Source organism: Rattus rattus, chromosome 4 (assembly GCF_011064425.1).
Source record: "Rattus rattus isolate New Zealand chromosome 4, Rrattus_CSIRO_v1, whole genome shotgun sequence".
Classification (NCBI taxonomy): domain Eukaryota; kingdom Metazoa; phylum Chordata; class Mammalia; order Rodentia; family Muridae; genus Rattus; species Rattus rattus.
This window is the reverse complement of record NC_046157.1, coordinates 62,896,433-62,918,216: the sequence shown is the minus strand read 5'-3', so window position 1 is coordinate 62,918,216 and position 21,784 is coordinate 62,896,433. Positions and strand designations below refer to the sequence as shown.

Sequence of the window (21,784 nt, the reverse complement as noted above, 5' to 3'; positions counted from 1 at the left end):
GTAATTAACATTTTATGCTGTGCTAAACATTGGCTCAAAGTGAACCACTTGGGAAGTGGAACAAACACTCTGGGCAAATTTTATGTGTTAAAATGTATGTCTTAAAATCAGTTTGGTTGTTCTAACAGTACAATGCTCCCAGTCCTAAAATGTACATGGATGTCAAACTTTTGTACTTTTGCATATTGAGAGACTGTGGGGTTTTGTTGTTGTTGTTTGTTTTTTTCTGACTAAAATAGATATGATGATGTTACACATTATATAGATTTTAGCGTGGGCAGCCATGTTGCCATCATTTGTTCTATGTGTCATATTATATAACTTGTTATCTCAGATTTTATATATTAAGTAATGTAACTTGGCTAATGTCTTAAGTATGGAACATCTGAGACTTTTCTATGAAAACTTAGAAAAGATTGGACTATTTATTGATTAATAGAAGGGCACACTGACAGACAAAATCTATTTTCCTGAATCATCAAAAAGCATTTAGCTTTTAGGAAATACTCATCAAACCAGTAATGATTTTAAGAATTTTGAACATGCAATTTTACATAAGATGTTATATACTATGAGATGTTGTAGTACTATATATACAACATAGAATAAAAATAAGACCACTATCTTCCAACGCTACCAAGCAAGCCTGGATTATTCCATCCATACTGGCATTACTTCAAGGTTTAGTTCCTATGAAAATATCTATTTCAAAAACTATTTTGGATATCAAAAGAGGAATATGACAAAAGCATGAAGAAGCATGTTTAACAGTATTTATGGATCATTAACTTCATGGGATGTTAGGAACCAAACAGATACAATGAAACACAGGTGGGCTAAACTGAGCAAAAGCATTGGTGTTAAGGAGCACAGCTGTGTATGTTAGAAGCCTTGCACTTTGTTCCCAGAATCAGAAAATAATAAAACCTCGGGTCTCTCTAGAATTTAGCACAGTATTGTGGCACCAGGGTCCTTGCTCCCTCTCGTGAAGTTTTCCAAGTGCCGCTTTCATTCACATATGTTCTTTCTTTATTTTTTCCATGTTTATTAACTTGAGTATTTCTTATTTACATTTCTATTGTTATTCCCCTTTCTGGTTTCCAGGCCAACATCCCCCTAACCCCTCCCCCTCTCCTTCTCTATGGGTGTTCCCCTCCCATCCTCCCCCATTACCGCCCCTCCCCCAACAATCATGTTCACTGGGGTTCAGTCTTGGAGAAAACCAAGGGCTTCCCCTTCCACTGGTGCTATAAACCTTGTCCTCACAAGTTCTCATTAAAATAAGGCCAAGTATGAACATAGTGGAGCACTTGTCTTTTTATATGTTGGGGCACCATTTTGGGTTATCCTTTGATTAAATCCCATCAACAATGGAGTGAGTTTTGCACATAGCATTTGCTGTCCTGGGCTGGCATTTGTGTTCTCTTGGGTCCACATCAGTCTATGAACTGTTTAACACATTGATTTTATTTTATTTCCTTATGCTAAAATTTTTGTCATTCTGATCTTAGAATCCCTAAAATTTTTTCATACCCTTAGACACCTCCTAAGATTTTTTGGCAGTGTCATTCTCAGACCAGATATCTGTGACTTAAATGAATGATGAAAATACTGCAGAATTCAGGAACCATCTAAACTTGCCCATATGTAAGGAGTGTAGATACAAGCCTTTTCTTGGGATATACTAAGATATCCAAGATGGCAGCTTGAGGCCAGGATGAACTGCATCTTTCTTGAATGGATGCTCATTTGCTAAAAGGTGTCAAAAAGAAGCCATTAAAAAAAAAGACTTTGGGTTTGTTAAAACCACTTTCAAATAAAATCTGCTTCTGAAAAACAACAAAAAAGCAGATGAATGTATTCTCTCTCTCTCTCTGTCTCTCTGTCTCTCTCTCTCTCTCTCTCTCTCTCTGTGTATGTACTTGCATGTCTGTGTCCTGTGTGTCTGTGTGTATGCATTCTGAGCATGTGAAAGGCAGAAGACAATTATAAGACAATCAGGTTTGGTTACAAATGCCTTTCTTTATCCATGGAGGTCTTTGCCAAACATTTTTGCTTTTTCTTATTCGTTTGTTTGCTTATTTTAAGTTGAAGTTTATAAGTAGAAAAATGTTTGACTGTTCAGATATATATTGTCTCTCTCCTTTTTCCATGATCACAAGACAAGAGAGATATTAAAGACATAGTCCTGCACTGACAAAGGGACAGTAGGTGTGTCATATAAGGCATTATAAGATATCTTTATGTGGCATTCTCTTTTTATGGCTTGTCAAATATCATGGTTGGGTAATAGGATGTGCTCCTTGTATAAGGAGAAGATGAATAGTAATGAGGCTTCTTTCAAATTTAGGATTTCCATTTTGACCTAAGAATAGAACTAGGCATATGATCCATTTTATTCTTTGAGCTAAAAGTTGTGGCAATATGAAAACCTTAGGTATTGCTCAATTATAATTTTTAAGCTGCTGTCAAGGGAACATATTCCAAAGTCTTACCAAAGCATCATTTCAGGAGGAGAATATTTTCCATTTGTTATGCCTGTATATTAAAAGTTTAGGTTTCATATTTGTTTTCAAACCATTCTAAAAGTGGACTCGTAGTAGTTTTTGTCTTAACTTAGCAATTGTAGTCCCCAAATCTTTCCTGAAAACGGCAGTGAGAACCCCAATGGAGTTACTTACTAGGACGCTCTGGTGGAGGGGTGGGAACCAAGGTTGGTTCTGGATAAGGACTCTCACTACAGATCCCATTTGTTAGACTTATATCATCCAGGGCTATTGTACTGCAACCTCGGTTTCTAAAAGCATTGAACACAACCTGAAATTCAGAGAGGGATATAATATTATTGCACTCTAATAATTTCTGATTTTGTTTTTTCTTATGGTTCAATAACGTTGGGGATTCAGTATTACATGCATATGTGATGCATAATAAAACAATCCACCTTGAAATATTGATAAATTATCCATTATATATTCTTTCGAGTATCTCCACTTTCTAATCACATATAAATGTTGGCAAAATATCCACAGATGTCTTCATTCTGAGTTAGATTACAGCTTTATGATTCGTCTCTTTCTCCTGATTCTTATCATATTTTAGTTAACTTAGTAAAGCCTATACATAATTTTGAAGCAGAGATGAGCCTCCTCCTGATGATGTTAAAATCCTGATATGTTTTCCTTAATAATATATACAGTCCTAAAGAGTAGGTACTGTGATTAGATTATTTAATTAGGAAAAAAATGGACAAGCGTAAATGGGTAACATAGCGCGAGCATTCAGGATCATCTTGTACTGGCAGTAGTTCACTTAGAGTGCTGAGCTGACCTCTCCTGAGCATCTAACCACAAGATGCACAAACAGACTTAGTCATAGGTGCTGGGGTCTATGTGCAGCAGTTTCTCAGAAATGTAGCTGTTTTCAACAACATTGCCTTGGACCTATCTTGAGTAGAAGAATGAAATGATCTTTGTTGCATGGTATTTGTTGTACTAGACACAAGATACATATAGCTTATTTGATTTCTTAGGATTATGTATTCCTCAATTCATTCATTTCTTCATTAATTTTATAGATCTCCTAACAGACACTATTCTAAATAAGCGTGAGTCTTTCTCTATCCCATGAGAGAAAAAAATCAAGATTTAAGGACATAACAGTAAGTTGTCTAAAATCTCTCAATATAATGGCATAACCAAAAAGTGAGTTAATATTCTCCTATAGAAAATGATACCTTGCAGAACCCACTGCATTTTTAAAATTCCAAGTATTGCTGAACCTTATGCTGACCTCAATATGTCATATACTACCTTACCTACAAAAAAGTATGATTTATAAATCAGGCACAGTACGAATCAACAATAGTAACATAATGTATAAGAACTGATCTTTTGTGAAACAATTTCCTCCATCTTGCAAGGAAACTCCTTATAACTCAGGATATTCTAATAGAAGGCAAAACATTCCATCCTGAAGGGAAGTTCTTTTTAACTCAGGAATCAGATTATCCAATAGATTCAAGACTTCCTTCGAATTGATGAGGATCATGAGTTCTATCCTCTTCAAGGTTATTTAAGTAGGACAAAGTGTTGAGAAGCATTCTCAAGACAAGTGGAGCTACCTGTATAGGTTCAGTTTAGTGAAGAGCTAGTTTCAAGTTTCCAGTCTTTGTGGATGATCATCTATACTTTGGTGATATAGCTGTCTTTGAGGCATTTCTGCTCCCCTAGGTAACCCTCACACATAAATAATCCCAGGAATCTCATTGGTTCATCAAGTTAGACTTTGTTGGTGTCTTTACTTTGGTTTGTCATTACTTCCCCATCTAGAGTGATTAGATGTTAGTCTATATATCCCCAAATTACTGTTATACAATATAATAATAATAATAATATATCATAAAAAACTTTGTCTGATGAAAATGATTTTCTGACACATCATTTCTCTCTGTATCTCTTGCTGTCCTGGAACTCACTCTGTGGACCAGGTTGGCCTCAAACTCATAGAGATCCACCTGCCTTTGTCTCCTGAATGTTGACATTAAAGATGTGTGCACCCTCACTACCTGGCAGGGATTACTTTTAAAGTTTTACATTTAATGCTTTAGGATTGCAGTTAAAACTAAGCCAAGGGAACTAAATCATGAATAAACAATCATTACTGTGCATGTGAGATGTGCCAATGTCTTTCTACTTGGTGAGCTATGTTCAAAAATAATGAATCATTCAGAATTTAGAAAAGAACATCAACGTCCAGGATAGCCTGCCGAGGTATTGATTTCCTCATTTCATTTATCTTTTTTTGGTTTGATAGTCTGTCTTCCTTATTCAAATTATCAGAGAACAAACAAAATCAAAGAAGAAAATTCACAAAGAAGAAAATGAAGGAAAATATGATGAAAAATACAGACTAAGGTCACTGATTGTGGCTGTCATAATCTAAGTCAGTGGTTTTCAACCCATGGATCACAACCCCTTTGGGAGTCACATGACCTTTGCACAGGGATCACATATCTGATATCTTGCATATTAGATAGTTACATAAAGAATCATAGCAATACCAAAATGACAGCTATGAAGTAGTAATAGAATTAGTTTATGGTTGGGGTCACCACAACATGAAGAACAGAATAGCAGCATTAAGAAGGTTGAGAACCACTGCTCTCTGTCATAAGGGAGAATTTATGTCTCTGGTGATAACGCTGTCTGTTCAAACATATATCCTCTGAAAGTGATACTAGCTTGTTTCAAATCACTCAATTAAAAGGCTGTTAATTTAGTCAAACTAATAGGCTACAATATCCTATATTCTAATTGCACCAACCCTCAAGAAATGAAGACATTAAATTCTTATCTGGAAAAATTAATTTAACTTAATGCAGAATAAACGATCAGAGACTTCCCAATGATACGGCTCATAGAATTTCCTTCTAAAGGAACTCCACAGAGATTAAGTCATTGTAGGGTCAGTTTGGTGGATATTTATGGGCATGGATGTCCTACTAGGAAGAGATAATTATCTAGAATGAGTAGAGTTGAACTGCAGAGTTTGTGAACTGTTCAAAGTCCCCGTAAGGCAGCATAGAGCTTGGTGGAAGGAGATGAGGTGCCTCCTTTCCTATGGATTTCATGAAACAACATGAGTGGAATGTTAACATTGGAAGTTATTTCTTAAAAGTAAAGAGTGAATAGAAATGAAAAGAAATGTCCTAAAAGAATAAATAAGATAGGTTAGAAAAGGAGAGAAAGTTACTAGCATTTCTCTACAAAATACTTGATTATATCATCATAAAATATACTCATACTATCACACAAACACAAAAACACACAGAAATGACAAAGTGTGTTTGCCAACCTTAAATTCTACTGTTTCGTTTAATGTGACTTGACCATAGTTCCAATTCCTCCCATAGTTTCCTTGCCTTTGAAAAACTATCTTGTCTGTGGTTTCAGCGCTGCTGACATGAATGTTTAAGTTGTAGACATTTTCACAGCACATGTAATACCTGGTTTGGGAATGAGCAAAGATAGTTAGTTTCCTGACATATTGAATACATTTATCTAGTTCTTTTCACATCTTTCCTTGTATTTAAAGTATTCTTGTTTTCTTTTGTTGTTTCTCGGGGAGAGGGTCTGTGTTCTATTAACACTTTGCTCTTCTATCAATAAAAAATAATGCATTAACTAACCCCTTAGCCAAAATCTTAGTTAAATCTTAGCCTGCATCCCTAAGAAAAGCATTGCTACCTACCCATTTACAAAGAAAGCATTCAAGTATTTCCTACTGAAAGCTAAGGGACTGACTGGAAACGTACCAGAAATGAAGGCAGACAGGCTCCGAAGTGAGGCTTAAAGGAAGGCTTGAGAGGCCCACTCTTTCGCTTTTCCATGCCTGCTCAGCTGGTGTAGAAATGTAAAATCCTGTAAGGCAACCAAGAACTTTTACTTGTTTAAAGGACATAAGCCGTTAAAATAAAGCATTCGGACATGCAATTTTCAACACTGGATAAGATACTAGACTTGTGTTCAGAACAGTTGACTCTGCCATAATAAATTGTTTATGAAAATCACTCCACTCTGGACTCCCATCATTAATTCTAATTTTCTACACATCTCGATGAATTCACAGCTTGACAGGCAGTCAGCCCATGGCTGACTTTTTTTAGGTATTCTGATTGGTTGACTCATGGGATACACAATTACTTAATCTCATTTGATGACAGGGCTAAGTATTCTAAGGAACACTAATTTTATATCCCATTGACCACACTGCATATCTTTACACAAGAAGATGCCTGATTTTTTTATAAGGGTTTCATATTTCTGTGTTTCTTTGATGATAACTAATCAGGTCACAGAGGAGCAGGCCGCATGCTAATCCACATAAAATCTTTTGAAATAGCACAAGACACTGCATAAGTGCTTTCTGGTCGAGAATTCATTATTCCAACCAGTGATTTGAGCCATTCCAAGTGTGTGAAGCATGATTAGGAAGAATATCTTGAACACTCATTGGGGACTTTACTTCATTCTTAGTTTGCTACTCATATATTAAAACAGAAGAAACAAGAATCATGCAGCAAACCATTATAAAAGTAAATGAAATATTTGCACTAACAGAATGTGATGGCTATGCCCTATTTTATGAAATGCTCAAATGTGTTTGCTTGAGATCAACATCTTCTCTATCAAGCCTTTCAATAGAAAAGTATAAGCAATGCTGTATATAAAAGGCAAACTAATTTGTTTGTAATAATCAGAGTAAGAGTAAGAAGCAAAGAGGAGAAATACAAGTAGAGCTATGGATAAACACATATTTTATACTAATGAGGCAGAAGTTATTCAGATTAAATAAGGGTTCTTTCAAGGTGAAAATTGTGGTTAAATGTAATCTATGCACATACATTGGGTTCATATTACAAAATGTAAGATAAAATAAACGTGTTTAACAAGTTATGCTAGTAATAGCTTACTCACATTTTTATGTATGTCATAATATTTTATGGATATTTTAGCTGTGTCTATCCCCACTTATTCAAAGCTATGTGTAGGAGCAGCTTCGGGTCAACAGAAATCCCTGCATGTGATCTCTAACTTTCCACATCCAATTTCCTTTCAAATTCATCTTGTATTACATGGTTTGGTTTTACATTCATATTTCACTAGTTAGTCTACTAGGTCTAACTGCATAGAAATATTTCTAGTTAGCTGGTAGTTGTACAACAGAAGCACACCTCCTGTTTCTCTTTCTGTTCAGCCATGTTCACACATCACAGCATGTCTACTAGGTATAATTTCAAGTCAATAATGTCAATAGACATTAAGTCTATTATTCCTGTATCTAGTGGTAATAGGTTTAGAACTGATCATATGATCAATACATGACTTCTTGTCTGCATAAAACAACATTAATTATGGAAATTATAATACCCTTAATCTTTTACAAAAATAAGTTAATGTCAGTGTGCAGGTATAGATATTATAATATATAAAATAATATACTATTACTAAATTATTGCCTAAGCTAGATAAATTATTCAGCTAACAAAAGATGAAATAAATTCCCTATAAAATTATCAAAGTTGAGCATGTAATTTATACTAAATTTAAACCGCTCACCCAATTTTTCTTTAATATTAACTATGACATTTTGATATTGATCACATGAACAGCATGCAATAGAAATACTCAAAGGGAATATTATTTCACTTTAACTTGATTAGATTTTTTTTCTAGTCTAAGAGATTTTCTAATCTAGAGGATTAATGTTTTAGTTACAACACTTTGCTCCCTTTTGTCTCTGGGATAAGATACGTTTTAAAATATTTCTAGGATATTATGTTGTCTTTCTTCAGTCTTCTAACAACTGACCATATTTTTCAGCTTTCCAAAATTTGCATGTTCTATAAGCATGACTTTGTGCCTTCATGGGTTGAACTCTAAATTAGCTATACATCTAGCAGTTTATGCTTGGAGTAAGACATTAGAGAGACAACATTTTAACTGCGGTATATCATCAGGTAGAGAAAGCAATCCCAGCACTATGAATGATGACACCAAGTCATGAAACCACTTGTGCTTATTAAATTTTTTGAGCTTGACAGAAATAGTTAAGGAGAAGAGATAACCTCAATTGAGCACATTTGAGAAAGCATTTTCTTAATTTGTAATTGATCTAGAAAGGTATAGTCCACTGTGGGATGTGTTAACTCTGGGCACTTGAGTCTGGGCTGTATAAGACAAATTGCTGAGCAAGTCTGAGGAAGCAGACAAGTAAGTAGTCCCCATGGTCTTTGTCTCAGTTCTTGCCTCCGGGTTCCTTCCGAGAGTTCCTGACTTGCCTTCCATTTATGATGGACTGTAAGATGTACACCAAATAAACCCCTTTCCTTTTCAAGTTGCTTTAATCAACGTTTTCTTACAGCAACATATAAGCTAATTAGAACACTGTTGTAGTCTTTATTTTCAAATGTGCCTTCCTCTAACTTGTTCGATTAATCAGGAATTCTGTATCAGCAGAATTCCTACAGCACTGCTTAATGATGCTTTCTGAGATGTAACCTGATCTGTTCATTATGCAAGGTCTTCTATCTAAACAAATACAAAATCATTCTGTTGAGGCCTCTTTACTATGGCAGCCGTAACTTCTAGCCCTAGTCATAATGAGTTATCTATTAAATGCAAATCAGATCTTTAAGTTCTAATTCTGTGTATTTCCATGTACAAATTTGTGGACATTTCAGATCCTTTGTAATCTCTGGCTATAGTCTCCTTCTTCCAACTATTCTGTCTTAATGCACTATACTTAAAATAATAGACTTTTATTTGTAGAAAATTTAACTAAGTTCCTGAAGAAAGCTTCCTTGATACAAGTGACCACAGCATTTGAATTCTCAATGTATTTTCCCCTTTGATGTTAATTTGTATGGTGGGATGCTCATTCTCTTTTTATATAAGTGAGACAGGGCAATTTTTATTATTTTATTTTATTTTTATTTGTATAGATATTTGTGCATATGTACACGTTTGTTTGTGTCAGTGTTTGTGCAGGTTCACCTGTTTATGCACAAGGGCACAAGCTTATGTAGGCCAAGGGATGACCTTAGTGTCAAACTTTTGGAGCTCTTCCATTATTTTGGGTGCAGGGGCTTTCACTGGCCAAGGCTTCATGACTTGGCTATTCTGGCTGAGCAGGCAGCCCAAGGAATCCTTCAATTTCTCTTCCCTCCCATCATTCTATGAAATTGCAGCTGCCCACACCCTGCATAGGCTTTTTACCATGGTATTGGGGGATCCAGTTCAGGACGTCATTTTTGCCTGGTGAACACTTTATCCATGAAGCTACCTCTGTAGGCTGCATACTTGCTAAACATGATGAATGTGGGGAAATGAGTAGTATTTTCTTTTCTTTTGTATTTTCTATTTGGTTATTGGTAAACGCAGTTTATTCTATCTTTGTTACACCAATTAGACTTGCTTCCACATTTATTAACTCTTACAAAGAAGGAATGACTCACTAGAAATTTTATGTAATCACGTGAGGTCGCCATGGTTAAATGATAATTTTTTTTAATTCTTTAATTTTCTCAAATCTCATTTTAGATCCCTTGAAAGCAACCTTAAAATCAGAAAATTGAACAAAGTTTGCTAATTCAAGCACACAATGAACTTTTTCTCGAGTCATTAAATTTTTTTCTTACAACTTCCTTCTGTCGCTTTTTCTGTTTGTCTCTCCAGGAACTGAATTCAAACTCTCTCCCGCCAACATCCAATTAAAGCTGTAAATTCTAGGCAGACTCTGATGCTGATGCATACGGCAAGGTGCCTGGCAAGGTGCCTTGGAGCCTGGCAAGGTGGTTCTGGTTTCTATAAAATTGTCAGCCTCCTTCGAAAGAATATAGGCTGGCTTAGGTGGCTTCGTGTGCCCCGGTGTGTTTATAAGATAGTTGAATCTACAGATAAATATTCCTGAGAGTTTTAATATAAAGATTGGTCTAAACTAGGCTTTTTAAAATAATACAAAGTTTTTAAAATTTTCTAAAATTTAATACAACAATAAAGATGAGACCAATGAGAAGAATGCTACTTTAAAAGGACGTAAATTACACTAAAAGGTATATTTATTTGCCAAGTCGAAATGAAATATTTAAAAGAAAAAAACATATGTATATAGGTACACACACACACACACACACACACACACACACACCCCACACCCCGTGTGCCAAGCAACTATTTCCCTTACAAACAACAACTTAGAATACAACCATGAACACCTACTGCCTCTTTAATACTTTCGTGCCATGAAAGAAAATAATGTTAGCATTATTTGACACTTGTGTCAGGTATTTTTCTGACCTCTGTAGAATATAATGGTGACTTGAATGATTGTATATCTTAAATATCTAAATTTCATCAATCTTGGTGCCTAAAGGAAGAAATCAAGATAGAGAAGAAGAAAGGTAATTTACATTAACAGAACAGGGGGTAATAATATTTAACCTTAGCTAAGACGTCAAGGTCTTAATTTTAATGACTTCCCTTCTACTCAGTGTTACTCCTCAAAGCACTGGAAACAATGCAGTCTTGTTGAAAAGAAGGGAAAAATAACCAAAGACAGCAATCCCTTTAGTGACCCCGACATTTGTGAAGTCTTTTTATGCTACTCACCTCTTTTGCCCTAAATGTTCTGAACAAATAGCCCCCCACTGAGCACTGCCCTGCATCCTCCCCACCATCTCCCAATTCTCTTTTCTTTTAAGGGGTACAAAGAGACCCTGAGAGCTGACAGGGCAAAGATTGAGGAGCTGTGTCTCCCCCAAGAGGGAGTCCTTTAGAAGATCTGGAAAAAGTTAAGCAGCTTAGATGTTCTTCCCTAAAGTGATGCTAATTCAAAGTTTATCTGTTCCATTTAGGCTTTCCTGTCATTTAAAGGGAAGGTTAAGAACAAAAGAACCCTACATAGATAAGAAGAACTGCAGGAGACATTTAATTCTCCTTCATTTCAGATGTACAATGTTCTGTCACATTAAAAAAAAAGCCAGTAGGAAGAAAAATACCCCGGGGGGTGAATGACTGGTAGATTATGAAATCACAGCTTTGTGAGCTGGTGAGACCTACCTTCACCTTCATTACCCACTGCTACTGGTGCGTTCTGACCTGCTTGATCTTGTCTAATTTTCATAAGTCCTGCAACATAACTTTCTCCTGAGACTACAATCCCCTCCCAACTATTTAAAATCTTTATCCCACATTCATCCTGCTACACCTTTGTCCAGTTTCATCTCATTTCTTCAGTTATTAATCCGTTAGCAAGCTGAAAGCATTTTTTTCCTCCTGTAATGCACTTAGACTCCTTTAAACAGCAAAAGAATAATTTGATCTCTATAATAATGACACAAAAGCATAAAATGAGAATTTCAACATCAAAGGCTTCAACAACATAACACTTATCTGTCATAGTCAATAGGTACTAATGGTTTCCTGAACTTTCATCTAACTCCTCTTGGTTAAGTGTGGTAGAGACTTTATTTTATTTTTTCTTTTTACCCAAGAGGAAATAAAAGGTGATCATGTTATATGGCTATTTCAGTATGTTTTTAGAAGGATTGAGTGATTATCAATCTAATGGTTAGTCTAATGGGTGGGTTAGTAGTTTATCTGTATGGGATCAGGCTCTTAGAAACAATTTAATCCAGGCTAATTGCATAGGATCATTCATATGTCATCATTTTCAATATTAAATAACATTGGGCCTTTGGAAGCCATCATCTATGCAGAACACATTTATATGCATATGTCTAGAATATATATATATATAATATTTCATTTTTAATTAATAGCCGTTACTTATTATTAACTAGTAATTACTACCTGTGACTGTTAGTCCTTTCATTCGCAATCTAACCTATCAAATCTGCTCTCTGATCAGGTCCTGTGACCCCCTTCTCTGGGTCAGTGGGTACCACAGTGCTGGAGTCTCTTCCACTGTCTTGCCTTGCTATAAACTGTGCGAGTTTGATAGGTTACCATGAGCCCTTACACTTCTCTGAGCTGAACATTAACCCAGTTCCTTCGGATCCTCAGTATTCAAGACAGCACCACAGCGGAGCCCTGGTCAGATATGCTTTCCTGTTTACATTACTGCACTCCAGCCCGGTGGGTCCAAAGGCTTTTCCTCAAAGGGGCCAGCGTAACGTTCTGTTCTCTTAGCTGTCTTTGCTCCCTTTGTCTAGAATCTGTAGGGCTGGCTCCTGTGATCCTTTAGAACATTGTTTCATGTCACTGTTTCAATGACATCTGAAGTGATTGCCTTGTTTTAATGAATACTTACTTTCCCATTTCTACTCACAGCATTATTTTTCCCTAGGTTCTTCATGCACATTTAATGTACCAAAATTACTTTTCCTGTAAACTGCTTACTATTCTAATTTTAATAGAACTTGTGACCTATGAAAACCGAATGTATGAATGTGTGTGTGTGTGTGTGTGTTAATCCATATATGAACTATGAGTATCTTGTACAGGGCTTAGGGGTCCAAAATGAATAAAAGAACACATCAAAGGTGGTTTTGGTGATTACTGTGAAAATACATTAATTATAGTCATGTTAGTAAAACAGATAATTAAAGGATATTAGCATATTTATCTATCATTGAGATGTTTCTGTTTAAAGAATCAGAGTTAAACAGGTTTCTATGTTGAAAAATACTTAACTTTTCAATTTTGTTTAAGTCATATGCCAGTCACAGCTCACATTACATCAACTATTTACTCTGCAGGTCATAAACTGGAAAATACTGGTCTTTGTGACACAAACGTGTGGCGTAACTTCTTCCATACATGCGCTTAGACAATTAGCTCTGTAATTTGTTTCACTGGATAAATAATTCAGACATGGATAATTGAGTCAAAGATGTACACATCCATTCCTACATTCAAAATGACTTTACATGTTGGTTAGAGCAACATAAAAATCGCTGTATGCTTGTCATTGGAAAGAATGCTGTGGCAAAGGAACCAGCAGGTCAGCACAGAGTGTCTGATAGAAAGGAAGGGTTCAACTCTGAAGTCCCACTACTGTATGGAAACTGTAACATGTGAGTTGCATCCTCAGAGCTTGAACACAACACTGTCCGTCTAAGGCTCCTGTTACTACAGTTTTATCTGTGACATTACAGGTCATTTTAAGGAATGTATTTGTTTCTATATATGTCTATACATATATATGTGTGTGTGGGTATACATATATGTATACAGACATATACACATAAATACAAAACACATATATATATACACACATGAACATATACACATATATACACATGCACATATACATATATACACATACACATGCACACATGTATACATGCGCATGCTCACATAAACATACACGCAAATACACATGAATATACACAGATATTTTTCATTCATTGTGATTGTGATTCCTCTTAAGATTTATAATACATGTTTTTACTAAGTTTGCAACATTTACTCACTGGGTTTATTAATGTTACAAATGAGTTACTTCAAGTTTCTCAGTAGTATCTTCCCAGTACTATTATTTATCCCTAATTTTTCCATACTTTCCTACTTAGTCAAATTGTTTTGTCTTCAATGATGGTTTATCTACATGGAATCTAGCATCTCATTCACCGGAAGCTAACTTTACACACCACAGCTTTCCCTTGCAATCGATGCTCTCAAGTCACTCTTCTCCATCGTTCCCTAAAAACAACCTGTATTTATTTTTTTCTGATAGACTTTGTACATTCACAAATTCTAAGTTGCTTTTTATTTCTAGAAACAACACTTTCTGAAACAATGAACAAGTTCACAACACATATGGGTTCTGGACCAATGCATTAAACTAGATTATACTCCTGAGTGCTCGCAATGAACAATAGAAAAATGAAATTAAAGTAAAACAGACTAATGGTCAAAAAATTTAATTATCTGACCCCAGTCCATGTCCTAATGAATCATTTTCAGGCTATTGTTACAAGCTAATTTCCTTATCTCTAATGAGCTTTCATTACTTCTCATCATCATATCTGGGTAAAAAGTATAAAATAATATATTTTAAAACCAACTCACTTACACTTAAACATTTGATTGCCATTTTTGAAACATCTATATGCGTATATTTATATCTGTATATTAGTTTATACTGGAAAAATAAAACATCTTGCTTAATGTAGCTCTATTTACATAATGTAGTACTGAATGCTATTTTGATTCATGAATAACGATAAATCATACCTGATTCGTTTCCAAATGTATGGTCAGAAAGTGGGCCAGTGTAACAAGGAAACCTGGCCATTTGGTTCCTTTCCCACTCATTATCATCATCAAGATCCTGGGTCCAGAAGCAAAAGCCATCATCAAATGTACAGTTGATTTTTTCATAATCTGTGAAGGAAAAAACACCCCTTCAATTTAATGTTTAACCTTAATGATTTATTACATAGAAAACAATTCGACTTTATATAGTTTGTGATTGCTTGCTGTGGATCAAGTTATTGTTTTTATTGACGTAAACTCTGGTCCATTTTATTTATTTTAAAGTACTTATTTGTTTCAACCATGACCTATTATTATATATTGGCCTTTAACTGTGCAAACTCACATTGTTTCCTTTTTTTTCTGTGATAATTACACTGTTTACCCACATAGGCTTTGTCTTGTCAGTTTCCCTCTGGTAAAACTAAATTCAGTAGTTCGATCCAATCAACTTTTTGTTGAAATTTCTCAGGATTAGTTCGTATTAATCCACTTTTACTGGTAATGCTTACTGATTATAAAAATTTCATTTAATTGTTACATTGACTGGTGGTTTTTCTTCCTTTTATCATTTTTCATTTTTTTATTGGTTGTTTCAATTATTTACATTTCAAATGTTTCTCTTCTCAGGCTCCCCTCCCCAAACCCCACATCCCCACTCCCATTTGCCCATAATAGGGTGCTCCCCCATGATTTTTCTAAAGCTGGTCCTCGATTCCTACGAAAAAATAATGTTTGCTTTTAATTTGTCATTTGTTTCTCACTACCTAAGAGAATCAGTTAAGGGCTGGGAAAGAATTTACATAGTGAGAAAATTAGATTGTGTGGCTGTTAAAAATACTACAGTCAGCAGAGCGTCAGACTGAACAGTAGAGTGAAAGACTAAACAGTAGAGAGAACTTACTGTTAAGCTCGCTGCTGTTGAAAGTGCTGTATGTTGCATTAAAGCCAATATAATCATACTCATCTGATTTTATCAGAAAGGTGACAGTAACTTGGTTAGAAAAAATTCGAATTGTTCCAGGATCAGTTTCCCAAAAAGAGCCTGTAAAAATGTTCAGAAATTATTATAAGCATATTCTATATCTGCATATGAAAGAAAAAGATGAAGTAATTTGCATCATACTCCTTTAATAAAACAAAGTAGGGCCATTATAGGACTAAATGCTAACATGTGTCCCATACCACAGCGTTGAGAGCTAAAACAGCATCTTAATAGCAAAGTAAATAGTGAATAATTTTGTTCTGCTTATCCATATAACAATAGAACCTCAAACTAATAATAGATAATGTAAAAATTGCTTCTATGGAATTTATATTGATTATATTATTATTCTGTCTTAACTCTGCTACCTTGGAAGTATTTTTCCACTTTTAATTCTCCAGGATTGATATGTTGTAATAGTAAAGGATCTCACATGATTTATAAAATTATCATTATATGAAATGCTTTTATAGCAGTGTGTAGCTTGCCATGTGTATCATCAAAGGAACTAATATCTCACTTATGAGATATTAGAATTGGGTTTTATAGGGAAAAGTGCAAATGCTAAAAGTGTAATGTTTAAGTGTGCAAAAGCACATAATTTAGATGGGCATTCTGGATCGGGTATCAAATTCAGGCCTTTGAAAAGTGTCAGACTTCAGAAGGAGGACATATCAGTGCCTGTAACTTTCTTTCATAGTGACACTTCATGAGATAGATAAAAAATATGTACTTCTGTACAAATTCATAGAACTTCACATTGACATGGCAATTTTCATAGAACCCAGTAGAAATATCATGAGGTATTTTTAAATGTTCCCGTCCGTGTGTCCTTCACTCAGCTTTGTACTTGTGTAGTCTATTTGACTCTCCCTACAAGTGTATGTGACTTATCACCGTCATGAGTCTCATTCTGAAAATCTTGTAGATAGGAATATGCTAGAAGCTTGGCTTTAAGCTTATGCCCCCTTCTGCCACTGTGTTCATTTGTTGTATATTAAAATTCTATGAAGAGTGACTTCTGGGTGGGTCAAATAAGAGCAGGGACATCAATGCATATGACAGTGTATCAGACCCCACATTGGCAAATGTTAGGGATCTGCTGTAAATAGCTCAAGGGTTTTGGGCACATGGCTCATTAACCTGTTTTTGGTGTACAAGCAGTGCTCTGGGAAAAGTATATGGTGTTTATCTGTAGAGATTTCGTGAAGCATTTGTCATACAGGAAAACTTTTTTGATCACATATCGAATCAGAACCACAGTGCCAGATGGCATGCTCTGCACCAAAGAGGGTAGCAGGGGGCTAAGATCTGAAGGTCAAGGCTCTGTAGACCGTGTTCAGTTTCATCTCCCTCACGTCTCCCTCTGTTTCCTTTTGCTCCTCTTTACTCTGATGGAGTGAACTGATTTCTATGAGAGGGATAAATAAGTCACTTTTGTGGGGAACAGAAGTTAATACACAGTGCATGCTCAATGAATGCAATTATTTCTTTACCTCAACAATTAGATTTTTAATCCCGAAAAGCAAAGGCATGATTTAATGATTTAATAGTTGGTGTGCCTTTGTCACTTGGACACGTCATGAGCACATTTTAGTTGATGATTGAGCCCAAGTACTAAAATATGAATAATCAGAGTTATTTAGTATTCCTACAGTCTATTATTTGTATAAAAATCAGTTTATAATTTTAAAAGATGATTTTTCCTGAATATTACATTATAACTGATAGTTTAATTTTCACCTATATCTTTTTTAAAGAGTTATATGGATATTCATTTATATGAAATTGCATAGGTATCATAGATCAACTAATCATGTCTTTCCTAACAGCATTAACTCTGGTGAAAAGAGAGCAGAGAGCCATGGTAAACATGCATGGTGTTTACAGAGGGGGCAAAGGGCAGAAATGGCAGACATTCTACAGAGTAGGTTTCAACAGGTACTGTAAAAGAGAGCTATGTTCTTTTATTTACGCACGAAAAACCGGAGCATCAGTTTATTACAGAAGGACCTCAAAGATGCCCAATGTGTTGCTTTAAGTGACCCCTGAGAGTTGAGTATAGTGCCATGTGTTGATGATCTGGAGAAGTAGCTAGATGCCTCATTAGAAAAATCTAGACATTTAAGTCAACACAATAAAGGACTGGAATTATTTGCTGTGGTACACGAAGGGAATAATCAGGAAAGAATGCCTAAAATTTCCAGGCACACTAATGAGGTAAATTTGTACTATCGAAGTACAGAGTATTTAAGGCAGCAATGGAAAGGAGTCCACTGCTCACAGGACATCTATTTAATACTTAACATTGATATTTACTAAAGTCGCTGAATTAAGATCATGTCTTATTGAGTGTAACCGAAAGAGAAAGACTTTGACCGAACTCTGGCAATCTCTTTAGAAGTATTATGTAAGTGTTACTAATGAATATTTCTGGAATTTATCTGTTTTGACTTCCTTAACAATGCAAATAACAATTATTTTGTGATACTGGACTGCTTCCTTTTCTTATAATAATTTCTTTCGATATTTTCCCCAGGTTTAAGTAAGAAATACATCCATTTTCTAACATGATAAAATAACAACAGCATTTCAGCTATAAATTTTGAATTAGAATTCAATGAAAGACATCTGGTAAACATCTCTCAAACAAAAGATGCAAAACAGGTTTGAAAACATTTGCTGGCCAATTAAAATAAAGGTATTAGCTGTGTTTTCATAAAATATGTATATAGTTTTGATAAATACTGCTGGTATCTTTGATTTTGTAGTGTATTATTATATTATAAGAATATAGGCCTTTGGTTTAGGTTTATATAAAGAAATCCTGAGTTTTTAGAATTCTGGATGTATGCTAAATATTAGAAACATTGTTGGAGTTAAAAGTGAGTGCTCTAATTTTAAAAGACTTATCATATTTCTTGTTAAGATTGATATGCACATATTTAATTTGAAGTTTTTGTATAAAGTCTTTAAGTGACTGTTGTCATATAAAGAAGCATTCATAGATCCATTTTTGTGATACAAAATGAGCTGCATACACCAGTATTGTGATAATTACTATTATGTTATTGACATCATCATGCCCAATTGTTTCAACGTTCATTTATTGTCAAAACTAAGCATATGAAAATACATTTTAAAAATGACAGGCCTTTGAAGAGTAAAGGAGGATGAAAGTGTACAACAATCTATGGAAATTTTCTTCTATAGATAAATAGAATCTATTTAGATTTTATCATTGGCTTGATACATTTTGCTACAGTGTATACAAATTTGAAAGCATTTATTGAGAAGTCTGAAGGGCTGATTTCTACACTGTCAGTGATGATTCTAGCTAGCATCTACTAGTGACATATTAGACTTTTTTGAGATTTAATTGGGCCACAGTATTTAACCATCCGTCTTTTTTCAATTTTTACTTTGAAAACTGCAGTATTAAGCTACAGAAACAGATTATTAGCGGATTGCTCTATTCAATTAAGTAAAATATGAGCACATAATCTTGGGTGTTGTAGGCATCCTCTTCGTGATGGTTGATTTGGGCATTAAGAACACAGTGTATGATATCACAGTATTTAAAGGTAGAAAGCTATGTGCTGACTTCTGCCTCTAACACTCTGAACTTAGTTTGTTCCACCTTATCTCATTCTTTGGTAACATGTATTTTCCAAGCTCATTGATGATATTGAATTAGAAAGTTCATACAGATTATCCAATGCAATCTTAGATCAGTAATATGTACTACAATGTAGGGAGCCATTCTGAGCTATACAGTCACAAAGGATGTGGGGAGCGGGTGTGGCGGCAGTCCCAAGATGGCGCCCAGGACTGCAGCTAAGTCTCATGACTAGCACCTGACTTCCTCACACACCTGAAACTAGCCATGTCCATTGTGAGAGCTGCGCAGGCGCACCATGACGCAAGATCAGGCCATGTGACATGGACCTATGAACTGAGATTACGCAGTCTGGACTGAGGAGGCGGAGTTGAGGGAGGATATAAGGGAGTGTGCTCGGGGGCTGGGGAGGAGGAAGGGAAGAAAAGAGAGATTGCTGCTTGCATGCAGAAAGAAAGGTTCCTGAATAAACTGCCGTGGTGTCGCTCTTTCTGCGGGACGGAGACGGAAGCGACACTACAATTTATATTTTTTGGGGTATGCTTAAATATATATCATTAAGAAATCAACAAAAACCATTTAACTATTTCAGAATCATCATTTTCATCATTCATATAATTCAAAGGTGAAATCATTATGCTTACTATTAGGAATTATTTGAAATTTTGTTTTCTCTATTTCCCCTCAATTAAGAGAAAAGCTGGTTACTATATGTTTTGCTCCATGTTGCCTTTTCATTCATATTTAATTCCTATCTGGATTTTTCCTCTAATTTCTTTCTCTGTGATAATCAGGCCATGAAATTCAGGCCAAGTGAAGTGAAATTCACAGGTCTGGTGGGGACCAATAGTTGATTTCCCACCTTTTCACCACTCCATCACTGTCTCAGCACTAATGACCAATGGTTCTGACACAGCAGCATCATTTACACGTCTTTGTCACTGTGATCCCTCCTATGACAGGTGCTATACCAGACATTTTATTATTATTATTATTATTATTATTATTATTATTATTATTATTACTATTGCTACTACTACTACTACTACTACTACTACTACTACTACTACTACTACTACTACTTCAGGAGACACTGAGAACATACTTGAAAATAACATGAGAGATTCTGAGTTTGTAATCTAAGCAGTGCTATGAATAAAGAGAGCACAATCCTAAGGGTTGATTTAATTTTACTAAGTGGGGTCAACATTTAAAAAACAAATAACATATTTACAGATACATTAATTTACATGACGTTTAAAGCTGTAGTTTTACTGCAAGAACACAAGGTACAGCATTCCTGTCCTATTTTTGACAGTGAAGGCCATCTTTCTTTTAGTAAATTAAATGTCAAGTTAATATTCTCCTCAAACAGTCAAAGGGCAATTTTGCCACTCACAAAGCTTCCCATTTATTTTCATTGTGATAATCAATCGTGCGTTTGTTTTAACTTACCTCTTAGAATTTTGCTAGGTCCTACACCTTCATAAATATCTAACACATCTGTATAATGTGAAATAAATTTTCCAAAGCTCATTCTAATGGAAAGTCCTTGGTTTACACTAAATTAAAAAGAAAAACATAAAGTTCTTAAGTTGTGATAAATCTCAATGCATTCTACAATTTGTTTATATTTTCCATTCTTGTGATGCAAAACATATGGGATAAGCCATTCTACAAGTTTAACCACACAAAACAGTGCTGTTAACGACTATCAGAACACACACATTTAGGACTTTTTCATCTAGCACAATTGAAATTCAGCATCAATTAAACAAATTCTTTCCAATATTGCCCAGCCCAGTTATATTATTCTAAGAATTTAGCAATTTTAAGTACATTGATTAATTGGAATTATGCAAGACTCTTCTTGCATGGTTACCTTATTTCTAGCATATTTCATTTCCAAGCCTCACGTTGCAATCATGAATAATGGATAGGAAACCATTTTCTATGCTGAATAAAGATGTTTTACAATATTTGAATTCTACATACAGACCATTGTCAGAAACTGCTGATAGGTTCAGGAAATTACCTTTTGATACCCTGATTCTAGTCTTTTATATTAATAACCTGAACTGGATCACAGGTTAAAAAATAAACGATATAGTATTTGTATAAGAGAAACACCATTCATGATATTATATTTCTACTACTAATAAACAAAAGTTCCAATTTCCCTCTTTTTGCCAACACGTTTGTTATTTTATATAGTAGTTTACCATCTGCCTTTGGTAACTGCCCTTAGTGGTGGTGATTTAAATTTCATTTTTTATTTGGAACATTCAAAATTTGTCATGTACTTGTCCATTTCTATCTCATTGGGTTGATGCTTAATAAAACCTTTTACCTACTTTCTTTTGGTAAACATCATGAAGACACATATTAATTCAACTA

General features: G+C 35.0%; 1 protein-coding gene across 2 annotated transcripts in view; it reads right to left on the bottom strand.

Moving 5' to 3' along the window:
- The window catches only part of Tmprss15 (transmembrane serine protease 15), a 109,782-nt gene that overhangs the window by 51,578 nt on the left and 36,420 nt on the right, over positions 1 to 21,784 (bottom strand). For both annotated transcript variants that reach the window (XM_032899397.1, XM_032899398.1), the window contains 6 exons: positions 20,843 to 20,949; positions 15,688 to 15,828; positions 14,763 to 14,912; positions 6,317 to 6,422; positions 5,857 to 6,007; positions 2,682 to 2,817 (listed from right to left, as the gene is read on the bottom strand). In XM_032899397.1, coding sequence (XP_032755288.1) covers positions 2,682 to 2,817; positions 5,857 to 6,007; positions 6,317 to 6,422; positions 14,763 to 14,912; positions 15,688 to 15,828; positions 20,843 to 20,949 — 791 coding nt within the window. The remainder of the gene's footprint in view (positions 1 to 2,681; positions 2,818 to 5,856; positions 6,008 to 6,316; positions 6,423 to 14,762; positions 14,913 to 15,687; positions 15,829 to 20,842; positions 20,950 to 21,784) is intronic.